Source organism: Alligator mississippiensis, chromosome 2, assembly GCF_030867095.1.
Source record: "Alligator mississippiensis isolate rAllMis1 chromosome 2, rAllMis1, whole genome shotgun sequence".
Lineage (NCBI taxonomy): Eukaryota > Metazoa > Chordata > Crocodylia > Alligatoridae > Alligator > Alligator mississippiensis.
In genome coordinates this window covers 143,036,095-143,052,183 of record NC_081825.1, presented here as the reverse complement: position 1 = coordinate 143,052,183, position 16,089 = coordinate 143,036,095, and the positions used below count along the sequence as shown (strand labels likewise).

Genomic DNA, 16,089 nt, shown 5'->3' with positions numbered 1-16,089 from the left:
GTAGTAACTACTTGGGCAGGTAGCATGATGCAGGTAGAAAATTTATGCTCAAGTTGGCGTAAGTCACCATAGTTACTGCGCAATATGGGTGCGCATGTGTAGATATGTGCCCATACTGCACAGTAATTTCCCATTACTGTGCAGTAACCTAAGTTACTGCACGGTAATCGTGCAAGTGTAGACACATACAGTGTGTGATTTAACATATACCCTCCACAAATAGGAAACCTCTGCTGACTAATATTATTACTTAAGCAGAGAAATTAATTATTATTCACTATGTAGATAATGCCAACAACATGCAGAAATAGTTGTATAGGGTCCTTGCCTTTAAGAGTTTAAAGATCTACATCTCCTCTTTCACATTTACAAAGCAAGAGTTTGCTTTCACGATTACCTGAGATGCCTTTAAGGTCACTGATGGTAACCAGGTTTGAGCAGACATGCTGGTGTCTGTAGATGGACTCAGATAACAGGAAATGCAGGTTGTGCAGAGGCATTGTGGAGATGAGAGGAAGCATTCCATCCTGGTGGGGAATTTGCACTGAAATATGGATTCTGGAACAGATTGCAGAAAAAATAAGCAGATGCAGCTGCTTATTCAAAGGCAGCTTCACAAAAGAGGGGAATACTCCATCGATTTACACAACAAAAAGGTATGGAGCTGTGAACAGGTCAAAGTCTGATGTTTATTTAGGGCTGGATTTCCTTGCTCATGTTAGTCTCACTGACAGCGGTGTTATTATAACTCCACACAAGTGAGGGAAAGAAAAAGAACAAGACGCATACACTACAACTCTGCACTACTGAATATATGATCAGGTAAGGTTAGGATCCAGCACATGGTACAGGAAAGAAATTTCATTTCCTACTCTCATTTTCAGTTCTGTTAGTTGTCTATGTATAACAAAAAAACCCGAGTGAAATATTTAGAACCCTAAAATACCAGAATCAGAGTCATGTGACAGTGCATTCCCAAGCTAATACCTGTTAGGATGCTCCTTGTGTTTGACATCCAGATACTTCAGTGTGGCAATGAAAGATTGTGCCTGGAAGCCTCGGGCTGTTCCAGCTACTACTGGGGTGTGACAAATGGCACTGTCTGTCCCTATGGTAACAATGTTGCTTCTCAGTGGAGTCCCCACGTGGCCAGCCTTGTCCACAGCTTTTGCCACGCAGCGCACATGGAACCGCCGGCTGAAGTAAATGCTGTCCAGCACCTGGGAGGAATGAGGAAGGAGAGGTCTGTACATGTGCCTTAGAAGCAAAACTATGCTGATGTCTTTCCCCAGTGTAGTTCTGCCAGCTAGGTCCTTTGCTTTCATAAACATACAGGGAAGCCCAGCTGTGCCTGCAATCATGGGTATGCTGTTTTATGTGCAAACTGGGTACTGGGGCCTATGAATATTTGCCAGGGTACGGGGGCATTCAGGCACTTTCATTATACAATCATCAATGCTACAGTAGTATCTTTGTATGTGCCAGGTGTTGTGCAGATACACAGGTAAATAGAGTGGCCCATTCAATGAGGCAAGAGGAACCTGGGGGTGGTGAGGCATTAGAGAACAAAATATTGCTTTCTGATCCTACAGGCTGATCTGCAGAGTTCCCTGAACTGGAACAGCTGAGAAGCTGATCTAACGGATATCACTAATACAGACCCTCTGGTGTTCCCTACACCAGCGCAAAATAAACACAACAATGTTTCTCTCCAACAGGCTCTGTCTTGTCCTCCTGACACCCTCCTGTCTGCCTGCAAAGTCTGGTGAAGCAGTTGGTGAAGGAGCAGGGTCTGCCAGCTTTAAGCTTCTGGGGGAATTCCTCCTTCACCACTTACAGGACAAAGAAGCAGGATCTCAGTAGAAGATCTGGCTTGGTCCCTGCCCTTAATACTCTGCATTCCTAAAGGACAAAATCAAATAGAGGGGCCAGGATGCAGAGAAGAGAAACAGAAGACAAGCAATCATGGATTTGGGGGTTTTAATCGGAGAATTTTGGATTTTTAAACAGAGAAAACCAGGATTGCTGGGATCATTTGATCTCAGCAGTATTCCTGCCCAGAGCAGGGAGGTTGCACTCGATTATCTTCCAAGGTCCCTTCCAGCCCCTCATTTCTCTGATTCTATGATGGTGATTGGTGCACATCATCTTATTCTGGTCTCTCAGCACCTCTAGCTGACCACTGTCAGTTCCCCCTTTTTTTTGTCTGCTAACCAGATATAGGTTTCACTGTTGCCTGGGAGGTGGGGGATTCCTTCCTTGCTTGGTTAAAAAAGGGTTAATGGCTGCTGGCTTTTCAGTAGGCCCATGCAAAGCAGCAAGTATTTGCTTTGGATTCAGATTCAGCCAATTCAGAGGTTCAGTGATTCGATTTGGTGATTTGAATCATTGTCCTGATTCAATTTGGCTGATTCAGATTTGGAGATTCGGCCATAGACTATACAGGCAGTCCTTGACGATGCTGGACACAGCTGCCTCCAGCTGGTAAGTGTGCTGTGGTAGGCAGAGGCGGGAGGAAGGGGCCTGGGGGGAGCAGATCAACACCCCCACAGTGAGGGAGGGATTGGGACTGTGGCTGGGACAAGCTACCCAGCTGGGGCAGGGAGGGGGGCGGCATGGGACTTGGGGAGGGGGGCTCCTGCCACTGTGCGTCACTGCGCGTCACTGGTCCAGGAGCTGCTATTTTGGTGGCTCCTCTGGCGGCTCTCACCACCGGTCCAGGAGGGTATGGGAGTGCCCTCCTGGACCCCCCAGATCTCCGCAGGGTGGGCTGGGCTGCACTCTAGGAGGCTAGCTCCAGCCGCCCGCCGCCCGCCGCCAGGCTGCACTCTGCAGGGCGGTTAGAGCCAGGGCTGCGCTCCAGGCATCTAGCCCCAGCTGCAACCCAGAGCACAGCCCTGGCTCCAGAGCAACCCAGCAGTGGGGGCTTGCCACCTGGAGCACAGCCCTGGCTCCACCCACCCCGCAGAGCACAGCCCGGCAGTGGGCGGCTGGGGGTAGCCTCCCGGACTGCAGCCTAGCCCAGCCCACCCCACACAGATCTGGCAGCACACGCCCACTCCCATGCCCTCTTGGACCACTGGTGAGGGCTGCCGGAGGAGCCACCAGAAGAGCAGCTCCTGAACCAGCGGTACGCAGCAGCACAGAGTGACAGGAGCCCCCCTGCCCAAGTCCTGTGCCTCCCCTGCCCCGGCTGGGCACCTTGTCCCAGCCTGAATCCCTCCCTCGCTGTGGAGGCGTTGATCTGCCCCACCTACCCACGCTTGTTTCCTCCCCTCTCCGCCCACCATAACAGGCTTACCAGCTGGAGGCAGCTGTGTCCAGCATTGTAAATTCAACCCCCCCCCCCCAGTCAGAACCTGGTGCAAGCCTTCCAAATCTCTCCGAATTGATTCAGAGGCTTCCGATTAGATTCAGACCTTACCTTTTAATGGGTCTCCTGATTCGATTCATATTTGGAGATTCAGCCACTAAATCGAGCCAAATCTCCTCCGAATTGAATCAGCTACTGAAGCTTCACACAGCCCTACTTTTCAGTACCACCTATTGCTTAACATCCACTTCTTTCCCTACTCTGGCTACGAGCCCCAGATCACCTGCTTCTCACACTGCTGCTCCTATGATTGTCTTGTGTCCTGCCACCTTAGCCAGCTGCACATTAGTGATTCTGGTTCAGTGCAAGAGAAAAATCAAAATCAGATAGAGCTCCTGTTAATGACCCTCTCTAAAGGTCTGGGAACTCCTTGATGGTTGAATCTACCAAGCTCACACTGTTTCCTCCTGCTACTGATCTACTGAAGGACTGAGCACTCACAGCTGCAGTGCACACCAATAGGAGCTGTGCACTGGAAATATCAACAAGCTATGCAACGCTAACCACTCTGAAAAACCAGGGTCGGAAGCATTTGAAATTGGGCATCTGAAATTAGCCGAAACCTCTAACCTTTGTTCCTTTAGCTTTCCACCTGTAAACATGGGGATAATACCTCCTCCTCCTCACCTCACAGAGGTGCTGTCTAGATAAAGAAAATCATGCTTGTGAAGGATTCTGATGATGCAGCAATGAGCACTACAGGAACTCCCATGAGGAAATAAAACAAATTTATCTTCAGAGGAGGGTTTGAATAGTGTTCAGCAATTAAGGCTTTGCAGCATACACTGGACAGCAAGACAGAACAAACCCTGGAATAGCTACCCATTAGATGAGCACAGTCTCTCTTATGTACAGAATGAGGTAAAGAAAACCAGAAGGTGATCTTGTAATTAAAGACTGTAGCATAATGCATAAGGCACAAGAGCCCTGCATTAAGATTGCACAGGCACCCTTAATTCTGACATTTCCTAACTTTGGAGTCCTTGACATTACAACCTTGATGGAATTCTTTTAACATTGTTTTTTGAGGTAGGATTAGTTTTTATACACCCATGTGCATGCTGAATTTAGCTTAGTTAGCACACTTCAAAAGCTGGTACTGCACTGCCTGAGCACCCCAAAGAATGCATGTTTCAGAGGACAAGCTCTGGAGACACAGGACACTCCCAGCATTTAATGCAGCCCATATGTTCTCAGCCTTACTGCACACAGTCACATACCATGTGGTTGATGCTAGTGAATGGCGTGTTGTCTGTAATGGTTTCAAAAGGTGACCTGGCTCCATTCCCATCCGTGGGGGTTGCCACTTCCCAGCTGAATTGGATTGAAGACTGGTTGATTCCAGCTTCATCACAGCGCTCCTTCATGACGGTGTACTTGGGGAAGTGCAGATCGCAAGGCGTTACACAGATCAGTGGATAGCCTGGTGAAGGGGATTTCTTCACACCCTCTTTGGTCACTTCCTCCACATGGTCATAGTCTGCCAGGGTAACCACCTGCAGGGATGCAAAACAGCAGAATTCACCTGGGAAACAAAATTAAAGGTTTTGGGTGCACTGTAAATATTTACTTCATAAATCCCACTGTGGGCACCATTGTAAGAGGGGAGGGGAGATGTATGTGAAACCAGCAGGAAAATGTGGAGCTGCAAGTCCCTGAGAGCTGCCATTTTGGAGCATCCTAGGCTATTTTATAAGTTGTGAGAGGCCATATTATTTCAATCCTAAATCCCTCATTATAGATCTCATGTAATGCCTGAAGTGCAGCCACATGACTCAAGCAGAAACTATTTGCTAACATCCTGAGACCCAAGTCCTACTTCAGCCCAGCTGTTAACGTTTCAACTCACAGGATTTAGGTTCTATGCAGGATACAGTGAGTGGGATCCTCTCATTGCAATACTACTCAAACTTTGTTTGGACATTGCAATGAAAGAAGGAAGACTGAGTGAGGAACCAATTAGTGTGCAGGCTGTCCTTAGTCCAAACCAACATAACAGCGCACTGTCAAAGCAACAGCTACACTCAGCGTGCTGTCTCTGGGAAATGACTCCAGGATCTCTGGATCTAAGATTGTGAGCCTCAGAAGCTTGAGCTAAAGGATGAGCTCTGATACTTGGAGGCAGTAGACACAGAAACCTCTGTAAGTGATGGGCCCATTATAAGTGCTTGCCCATATTACTCCTTTACTCATTTTTTCCTGTTGGCAAGCTTCAGCCTCTCTTCCTCAATATGCAGTTGTAGACTCTTCAGCTGTAGCACAACTGAAATGGCACTAAGGGGCTGGACAAACATATGCTTGGAGCGATTTCAAAAGGGAAGGGAAGTTCCTTTTCAGGAGGACGCAGCAGCTGCTACACTCTACCTCTTCTTTCGCCTGGCTTAAAGTTGCAGTGATTTAGCTTGCTTATGTTGCTCCTGGCCCGCACACACATAGAAGTTAAAGTTGGAATGATTTTGCTACATTCGTATAGCTACAGGCTCCAGCATGCCTAGCAGTTACAATACAAGAGCTGCTGTGTGGTCTGGAGCAGAATTTCTCCCTTTACTTTTGAAACTGCTCCAAGCGTACATTTTCCCATCCTCTGCAGCCTGACTCTACAGCATGCTTACTCAGGAGTGGGTGCAGAAAAGATGTACCAGCCTGTTCACCCACTGACCTGTTGGCCTGCTTCCCACCCCACCTGCTCCAATTCACCCTGACCCTCCATGCATCCAAGAAGGGAAGCCGGGAGGTGGAGAGGGTATATCTACATTAGAATTCTAACCCCAAATTAAACAGTCAGGCAAGAAGGTATCATCCTTGGGACAACTACTAGTGTTGACAGGTAGTAACAAATACCTGGGGAGTCTCTAGGCTGAATTTTAAGAAGACTTTTAGCACCTCAACTTAACTGGCTTTCATCTAACTCAAAATGAAATACTGGGTGCATCTACACATGCAAATGCTCTAGGATGGGTTTACTCTAGAGCAGGGGTGGGCAAAATAAGGCCCACAGGCCGGATCCAGCCTGCCAAGCACTTTCATCTGGCCTGTGTGTGCCCGCCAACTAACTGTACCCCGCCCAGCCCTTCTGCCCATGAAGGTGGGAGCAAGGCACCCATGTATACACCCCTCCCAATATACCCTATGGCACCTTACTCCCACCCTTGTGGGCAGAAGGGACTGCCCCACCTAATAGCAGCTTCTGGGAGGGACTGCTGCAGCCACTAGGGCACCTGCTCGGCTTCCCTGGTGTCCTTCTCTCTCCGGATAGCAGGTAGAGAAGTGCCGGGGGTAGGGGGGAGCTACAGAGCATGGGGCTGGTGGCAGCATGAAGTCCGTGCCCAGGAGGTGGTAGGAGTGTGGAGCTCAGGTGGGCACGGTGTGGGTGTGAGAGATCATGGCGTGGTGTGGGGACCCCCCCACACTGTACCCCCATCACGCACACAGCCCCTGCCAGTGGCAGCAGAAGTACCAGCAGGTGGCAGGTGTTCATGCCTGGCGCAAATGCTGCCACCCAACAGCACATGGCACTGGCCAGTGCTTTATGCATGAGTGAGGAGCACAGCCCAGCCAAGCTGCCTCCATTATGCAGCACTCCCCACGTGCGCATGCAGCTCCCACACTTGCACGACTTGGGAGGGAAGCTCTAGGCACTGGAGCCCACTGCCTTCCCCACCTCCTGCCATGCATGTCCCAAGACTCCGCAGGGAAGCAGGGACCAGGGCTCCCCTCTAGTTCCAGCAGAGTTCTGGGACCTGCGCAGCAGGGGGCGGGGACGGCAGCTGGTTCCAGCACCTGGAGCTTCCCTTCTGTGCCATGCAAGTGCTGGGAGCTGCACATGAGTTCGGGGAATCCCGGCAATAGAGACGGCCCAGCTGGGCTGCACTCCTCATCCCCATGTGTGGCACTGGCTGGAGACGCATGCCACCAAGTAGAAGCGCTTGTGCTGGGCACAAGCACCTGCCACCCGCTGGTGCTCCTGCTTCCACTGACGGGGGCTGTGTGTGCCATGGGGGGGAAGGGTTTGGGGGTCCCCACATCCCGCCATGATCCCTCATGCCCCACAAAAGCCATACACCCACAACCCCCCCATGTAGCATGAACTGAACTAATGTAGCTAATTTTAACATAGTGCAATAATAGTAAAATATACCATGTTAGTCTTGTCCTGTAAGCAACTTGAAAACTCCATTTTGTATCCTTCTGCTTGATGTAAGTGAATGAAGTCTGCATAGCCTTTATGTATGAGTGTGTGTAAAGGGGTGAATGGTGAGAGAATGGCATAGAGATGGAAAAAGAAGATTTAACTGTTTATGTAAGCAACAAGGCGCCAAATGTAAATTACCAGTCAGTAAACTAACTAATGAACGGCTGAGGAATCCCTTTGAAGCTCAAGGGCACAAAGGAAATAACAGAAAAAAAAAATCTTGCCAGACAGGCAGCAAGAACACTCCAAGGCTAAAATAAGCTGAAGACAAAAGAAGAACAACCGCAAAAACAGAAGCTGGATATGGAAAAACCCCAAAGCACTAAAACAAAGGATGCCAATCCCTATAAAAGAACACTTTGAAAATGCCAAGTGGGGTGAGTTTCACTACTGCTGTTTCATTGGAGCACAGATGCATTTGTTCACCCAACTCCAGCTGTTATTTTTAAATTTGCTATCTTCAAATCATCATCATCTACTCAATAAGCCGGGGTTGGCCACCCTGGGCTGATATTGAGCAACTATTGCTGGTAACTAGATCTGGTGTATGTGTGGATGAAATGGTTGTTTTGTGTATGTGTATGCCTGTATGTAATGATGTGTATGATGATTTGTGTGTGTTTGTATGAACGGTGTGCCTGAACCTCTAAGTCTAACTCATGTAATCAATAAACGCAGCACCTTGCCTTATCCCCCTTTATAAAGTCTCACTCGTGATTTGAGCAATTGGTGATTTGTGTAACACCCACATATATACCGCCCAACATACCCTATTGCCCCCCACACACCTCCCCACCCACACCCCCCTACATGCAATATACAAGACTAAGACTTTATTTTTGAGTTAACATGCAATCATCTCTATATACACTATATAAACACAATTCATGACAAAAATATTTTTTTGTAATAAAATTAAAATATCTTATAGTAGGTGTTTGACTGTTAGTGTATGATTTGGTTTTCTCCCCTCCCAAAAGGAGTATTTCCAGGGACTTCCAGTGGCAAAGGTCAGGGGTTAGGGATGGGACTTCTGGTCTCAAGATGGCAACTGGGGGTGGGGCTACCCACGCAGCCTTCAACAACTCACTGACCCCTGGCAGCAGGGAGCTCCCAGCCCCTGCTCCACAATCACAGTTGTGGGGCCCAGGGTGGGAGATTCTTATCTCACAGCTCTGCAATTGTGGAGCTAGAGCTGGGACATAAGAATCTCCCAGAGCCTGCTCCCCAGACACAGTCTCAAAGCGGAGGTGGAGAGGTAAGAATCACCCAGGCCCCGCTCCCCGATTGCAATCACAAAACATAGGCTTGGAGCTCCCTACTGCAGGGGCAGGGGAACATTGTCCCTGCCCAGGCTCCATTGGCAGAGCCCACCCTTGCAGCAGACAGCTCCCGAGGACAGGGAGCAATCTCCTGCCCCCTGCTGCCTGGGAGCACATTTGCAACCAGTGGGCTGTCTACACATGCACTACTGTGCAGTAAGTAATTGGAAGTAAATTTGCTACTTGTATTTAAAGGTAGGAAATTCACAGTAAGCATCTGCACATGTAGACAGCAGTGCTTACTTTGCAGCAATTTGCTCTAATCTCAAGTAAATCACCCACTGTCTAGCAAAAACAAGCTCAGGCCACTCTGCCAGGTAAAATGAGCTGCTGCTTTCTATGCTCTCCTTTTTCTATGACTCCCACATGGCATAGCTCTCATATCTGGCAACTTACGATGGGAGGAGCTGGCAAAATAAGGCTCCCTGCTGCTTCCTGATCTAAAATAGTTACTATCGCAGTGGCGGTGTCTCCAAGAACAGCTTCCACTGGATCGTCAGGGCCCAGCACCAGAGAAAAGGACTCATGCCACTCCCGGTCTTCGTTGGACATAATCTCCACCTTAAACAGGATGTGGTCCACACCTGCATGAAAAGCCGCAAGAAAGACTGAGATAACTTGATTTATCACCTGACCTTACTGTAAAGTATCCCATAAAACTGCTTGGTTGGCTTAGATCAAGACCACTGAAACATTATGTTAAAATACAGATTTCATCTCAGCACATTCACTTGTAATGATTTAACCCTATTCCATCCAGGAAGCCCATTCCATAAATAAAACACGAGGGAGGACAACTGATCTGACTGATCACCCGGCAGATTTACTAGCAGTTCCCTTATGAGGATTAATAGTGCTTGTCTTCTATTAGCTGACAGCAATAAAAATTTACGATCCAAAATATATCCCTTTCTCTTATGTGGGTGTCTGCTTTAACTCTTTCACTGTGATATTTAGAGCTGTGGATGAAAGCCTGATGGATCCCTATAGTGTGACCAATGTTGCTCTGTAAGGGTTTCTGCAAAGTTCTATATACACAGGTACTGTGAGGAGCCTGTGCTCCTAGCTGACAGCATTCCCTTACCTATTACAAATCACCCTGGGTGCAATAGCTCATCCTTACAGTGCATTTTTAGGTCACAAAATTATATCCACAGTGGAATGCAAGGTTGCATCCAAGAGAGTCCCACTGACTTTAATTGCACCCACATGGCTAAAGCCATATGCAACATAGTCTGAATTTATTATAGGAAAAAATATCATCAAGCAGGAATGTGGAATGGGAAGAAATGTGGAAGTTGGGTCCTTAATGACACCAAACAAGAAACATGCTGTGATAGGAAATGGCTTTGCAGTCTGTTCAAAGCATGTTAATTCCCATGAGCACAGTCTCTAACACCCTGCCTCCTGAAGCACTTACGCCAAGCTTGCCAAAGTGTTCCCTAATGGTTCACTCCCACTTTTTTGGGGTTGCACTAACATCATAGTGGGCAGCAACTCACTTTTCATTGTGTGCATATAGGCTAGTATCCAAAATAAACCATTACCAGGAGGCATCTCCTAGACAAATGACTATATGGGCCCACCAACCAACTCCTCCCTGCCACCCTTTACTAGAATCATGTTTGAACTGAATCTGACTGTGAAAGGAGGAGACAGCAATGGTTTGGCATCCCTTCAAAAGTGACCTTATTCTCTGGCTGTCACTTAACTCCCTGCCACCAATAGTCTCCAAGTTCTTCCTTTCTCAACCTCCTGCAGTGAGAAGTGGACATAGCTTACTGGTGTTTCTGGTATGTGTCCTGTCAAAATGTCACACTTGATTTATTTGTGACTTCTCCCATGGTCTCTTCAACATACTTAAAGAATCTCACTAGATACATGGCTAGTTTGGGAAAAATACATGTACAATAAATACCAGGAAACAAGTATATTCCAAACTTCCAAATGGTAACAGAACTTTTAAAGGTTTACAGGACCACAGCACATGTCTAAAACAAATCCCAGATCAAAAACATATGAGAGGGTTTTGGAATAGCTTAGCTCAGGGATGTCAAACTCATCAGGCCCCATGAGCTGGATGAGTGGTGCTGGGCTGGTCCTGTGTGATGCTACAGACACCATGTGCCCCGGACTGGCCTGAGTACAGCCAGAAACATGAACCCTGAACTGGCCTCGCGTATTAGCTGCAACTCACACCAGACCAGCCCCACACTTCCCAAGTAATGTGCAGGGCTGGTCTGGTGCATGTCACAGCTACGCATAGGTGCCATGTGAGACCCATGGACTGCACTGGGGGTCAGATGACAAAGCTCCATGGGCTGGATCTGAGTTTGTATCTTTGACACCCCTTTCTTAGCTAATGGAGCATGCACCGTGGACCGAGATCAAGAACATCTAAAAATCCCACCGACAGCATGTGCTTTTGTTTAAAACATTTGTGTATTGTCCTGTAATACTAATCTGTTTTGGCCTATGCACAATGTCACTTGCAATCCCTGTACCGCATAAATTATCAGCTCCATGTGTCCTTTACCAGGGCTGAACTTGAGGACCCGGCTCTTTGGATAGTAGTCAACTCCAGACTGAGCTGAGCCATCACGTGTGCTGCATCGGACCTTGGAGGTCCTGTTCAGGTCCCCTCTCCTGACCACTTTGATGTTCAAAATAGCAATGCCTTCGGGGCCAGGAGGTTCCCGGACTTGATAGGCAGCCTCTTCAAACTCAATAGTGGGTGCTAGAGAAATGGTATGAAGAAAATAAATACACAGCTATCACACTTTAATAAACAATAGTTACACAGTCTGCCTCACCCAGGGGCTGAGCTTATAGTCTAGACAGGGTTGTTGGGAGCTCTGCTGGTTGCTGGACTTCGAAGGTGAGCCTCAGGCTGCACCACCACTAAAGAGTATGGCTGGCTTGTCCCAGCTTTGCACACTCACTACATTTCTGTATTGTGGACAGCTAGTTGTGTAGTGCAGTATTGTGAACACATACACTGGCTTTTCCATCAGACATGGAATTAGTTTTGTATGTGATGAATCCAATTGAACATAGCAGCAATCATCAAGTCAATTCAGTCATTTAATCAAAGGTAGCTTACATGTCATGGGCACTATACAGGTTTGGTGTAAATGGGTGAAACTGTTGGAACTGGACCAGCTTCTTCTAACACGGACTATTCTCTCTTACCATCTTCATCATTGGAAACAGTAATGGTGGCCATGGTGTTCTTTCCCATTCTAGCTCCACTCCAGTGGTTTCCCATGGGGCTGCCAAGATAGACCCTGAACTGTTCCTCTGGCTCAAAAGCAGAGTCATCATTAATGTAGACAGTGCAGTTTTTCACCTAAAGCCAAGCATGCCATCTGTCAGAAAGTAGCAGTAATTCCTTTGAACTTAAACAGAAAATCACAATTGTTTCCTCATCACTTAGTGTTTTTTACCATGATGCATTCAATGGTAAAAGACACTTTAGTAACTGAAGTCTGGCAAGCTACATGTGGACATTCAAATGCAGTTATATGATAAAACATTGATGTACAAAAGTAACAACTCTGACTCCACACAGCTAGCTTTGTATGGATTTCAAGGCTACGTGCTCCAAAAGCACTAGCCATCATTCTAGATATTGATACATTAGGCTTGTTTTTCATGTGCTAACTAGTGTCTACCTGCCTACAGATTCATACTTCAAGAACAACCCAAACCCAGCACGGGAAGAGGATGTGCCCTGAGGAATTAGCTCTGGAAAAGCTTCAGTTGATAGGCAGCCAAGGAGAACATCAAGGTTTTCCAAACTTCCTCTGCCAGTCTCTTTTTGCTGTCCCCTGACCCGAGCAGGTTCAGCTCACCTTCTCCCCTTTCAGGAAGGTGATGCGAGAGTCCTCTGCATCTCTTCTCTCCTCGAAGTCCTCCATGACTTCTGCTGTTTGACTCCGGGTGTAGCATCTGACAGAGGACTCATAGCTCAGGTCTCCGCTACGGATAACAGGAATATGAAGGACACCTTCCTTCTCCTTTACCGTGTACAAGTCCTTGCCAAACTGCATGTTGGGTACTACAACAAGAGAACTACCATCACTGGGTTTAAAATGTCCAGCTTAGGCCTGTAACATACTGATAAACTGCTGTGTGCAGTGTGCCAGCAACCGAATGGGATTTCAGAGGACGTACTTCAGTTGTGCCTGGACAGAGAATTCTTGTTCTTGCCCAACCAACTGATGGCTATTTCCATTGCTCCTTTCTCAGGAGGATGGGAACTGGAGAGTATACTGCCCTTGGTAAAGAAGCAAGTCTCTCTCTCTACTAGCCCTTAGAAACCCAAACAGAAAGTCATTAGACCTGTTTACTGTCCCCAGTATTTTCTTTTTGCCTGACTTAAGCTCCTATTTTACCTGCATCGGAGAAGTAGATATGTATATCTCAGGGCTTGGCTGAGCTGTATAAATACTGCAGGGGCTGCAGTGGCACAGCTGCACCCCACTTTTTGGAGTGGATCATACCATGGGAGCTTTTGGGGACTTTTTCAAGTTCCTAAAGCAGGTGAAAATTCTGTCTCCCTCCCCCTGCCTGCTCAAAGAAACACCCACTGTCCGCCACTTTCCCCATCCTCACCACTCCCCTGCCCTCATCCTGCCTTTCCTTGATGTCCTGAGAACAGAGAAGCACCAGTCATTCCTGGCAGCTGCACAGGGGTTGAGCTCAGATGGGGATGGGGACAAGGGCAGCTGGGGATGGACAGGGGTTCTCCTTCCCCGTGCTGTGACTGGGCAGGGTGGGGGGAACTCTCCAGTCACCCCGTTGCCACAGTCCCCTCCCCAGCTCAGCCCAGTCCCAGCTCAGCCCTGTTGGTGCTGAAACTTCCCTGCCCTTCAGCTGTGGAAAATGCAGCAAGGACAGGTTGGAGAGTTGGGGGGCAGGGGTGGGGGGGATTGAGGGAAAGTGGAGGGGAGGGTACAACGTCTGAGCAAGGAAGGGAAGGGAAGAGATATTTTCACCTGCTTTAGGGCATTAAAACCTCCCCAGAGGCTCTGATAGCTGCTCTTGCTGGTGGGGCAGAGGAGGCTGGGAGCAGGGGGAGCAGCCATCCTTGCAGTGTGGGTTGCTGCTTTTGAACCCCACAGTGCTGGACCCAGGGTGTGAGGCACAGGCAGCTGAGAGCTCCTGACTCCCCAGCTGCTCATGCCCTACATTGTAAAGTGATGCCTGCTGTTGATGAGCGGAGCTCCCAGCTCCCCATCTGTCTCTTCCATACATATCCTGGGGACTAAAAAATGGAAGTGTGCAGCTGGGGTTTCCAGATACATGCCTGCTTTGTAAAGGATCGGGGTGCACTGAGCCTGAGATCAATGAGGCACTCCCTGGTATTGGGCTCAGGGAGCTCCCCATCTGTCTCTGGGGATTAGACAGGGGCTGTGGGTCCAGGACCTGACACTGCTTCTAGCCTGATCCCAATGACTGGGTAAGGGATGACTGTGTCCTGGACCCTGGGGCTGTCCCATGCTGGATCCCTGCACTCAGCTGAGCATCAGGATTTGTCATGGCTTTACCCCGATGGCACAAGTTCAGTTCAAGGAACTTGTTATATGTCACACTGTGAGCTGCTCAAATGTTTATGGGTATTAATGCTATCTTGAGTTTGGAGCAGCCACACATTCAGGCCAGTAGAGGCCTGGAGGCCCCTCCCATTCTGAGCTTCTCCCTGGGGCTCCCCCTCTGCCTCCCCTCCCACTTACTTGTGGCTGCCCATGGTGTCTGTCCCAGGGGATCAGGCAGGGAAGGGTTAACCTACCTGCCCAATGCCCACCCTCCCACTGCTGAGCTGCTGCTCTTCTCTGGGCTGAGCCCAGCCCAGACAGCAGGAGTGGCAGCGGTGGCCAGGCAGGCAGGTTAACCCTTCCCTGTCTGCTCCCCCAGGACAGATAGTGCAGGCAACCAAACATAACTGGAGGGGTAGGGGTGGCAGACTTAGGGGGGATAGTTAGTGGGGTTGCTGGGGAGGGCAGTGGGAGCAGTGGCTCCCTACAAAGTGCTTAAAACTAGTTTCAGGCGTTAATATGTGGACAATCAGGGTTTAAGAGCTCTAGGAGTTGCCTAAAATTAATGTTTAACAAGGCCCTAAGACAGAATACAAATGAGCCAAATCATGTTGTACATTATATGTGGAATAGCTTTGTGGCTCATTTGCTATATTATCACACCACAAATTGGCCTTATTGTGTGCCCAGGTTACTATTTATCATACATTAATTATCTCTTAAACGTAGCATGTGCCAGAGCACTTATTCCTATGCCATGCTAAGTAACACCTTACTCTGGGTAAAGCACTTATGGGACTATACAAGGAGGAAAGTGCTATTCATTTTGAGCCAAGTGAGAAAGCCTGGCTGAAAACAAGAGAAGCAAACAGGAAATTTAGTTTGTTTCCAAAGACTATAATATCTTGTGGACAAAGCAGCCAAGGAAAGAAACACAGGGCAGCCAATATGGAACATGTTTTAATTAGTATATATGGACTGAATTCAACCAGGGTATAATTCTATAGGCTCCAACTTATCTTAGTGCACAAGGAAAATATAATGGCAGGTGACACAATAGATTGGGTACAGATTGACTGCACAGCTTACCATCTTGGAAGATGTCATTAATGGCCACAATAGCTTGGAAAGGTTTAGTCAATTCCGCCCCTTGGGGTGAGCTCAGATATACAACAAAAGTCTCCAGCCCTTCAATCACTGGGTACTGAGCGTCATCCAGGATTGTCAAGGTGCAATACTAAAGGAAGAGGAAAATTCTTGTGTTACTGTAATACCAAACCTGCTGTGATTTTGGTCAAAAGGAGAGAATAGTCATCTCAGGCTGAGTCTCAGGCTGAGTAATGTCACTAATTCTAGGTGCCTAAGCCTCAACAGCTCTTTCAAACACAATGTTCTCCATATCACAGAATAACAAAATGCCTTTACCCTGGGAGAGGTGCATTTAACTATGGCATCTACAGCTACAACGTCAACTTTGTTCTAACAGATTTCTATTCAGGCAAAACACCTGATTCGTCTGTCCATCACAGCAACTCCCAGCAATTTGTGACTGCTCAAGAATGAACTAAATAACTGAAACTGGGTGTTCCATAAATTCTAGAGCATAACATGGCAAAATTGAAAACACAGTTTGACCAACAGCTCCACAGCATCCCTTTGCCT

General features: G+C 47.9%; 1 protein-coding gene across 5 annotated transcripts in view; it reads right to left on the bottom strand.

Annotated features, from left to right (window-relative positions):
- Positions 1-16,089, bottom strand: part of FRAS1 (Fraser extracellular matrix complex subunit 1) — a 365,258-nt gene that overhangs the window by 26,031 nt on the left and 323,138 nt on the right. For 4 of the 5 annotated variants that reach the window (XM_019498154.2, XM_019498157.2, XM_019498158.2 and 1 more), the window contains 8 exons: positions 15,517-15,664; positions 12,742-12,947; positions 12,080-12,236; positions 11,424-11,624; positions 9,284-9,471; positions 4,594-4,869; positions 988-1,220; positions 398-558 (listed from right to left, as the gene is read on the bottom strand). In XM_019498154.2, coding sequence (XP_019353699.1) covers positions 398-558; positions 988-1,220; positions 4,594-4,869; positions 9,284-9,471; positions 11,424-11,624; positions 12,080-12,236; positions 12,742-12,947; positions 15,517-15,664 — 1,570 coding nt within the window. Of the gene's footprint in view, positions 1-397; positions 559-987; positions 1,221-4,593; positions 4,870-9,283; positions 9,472-11,423; positions 11,625-12,079; positions 12,237-12,741; positions 12,948-15,516; positions 15,665-16,089 lie in introns of those variants that run through there. The other variant, XM_019498159.2, reaches the window with a different exon arrangement.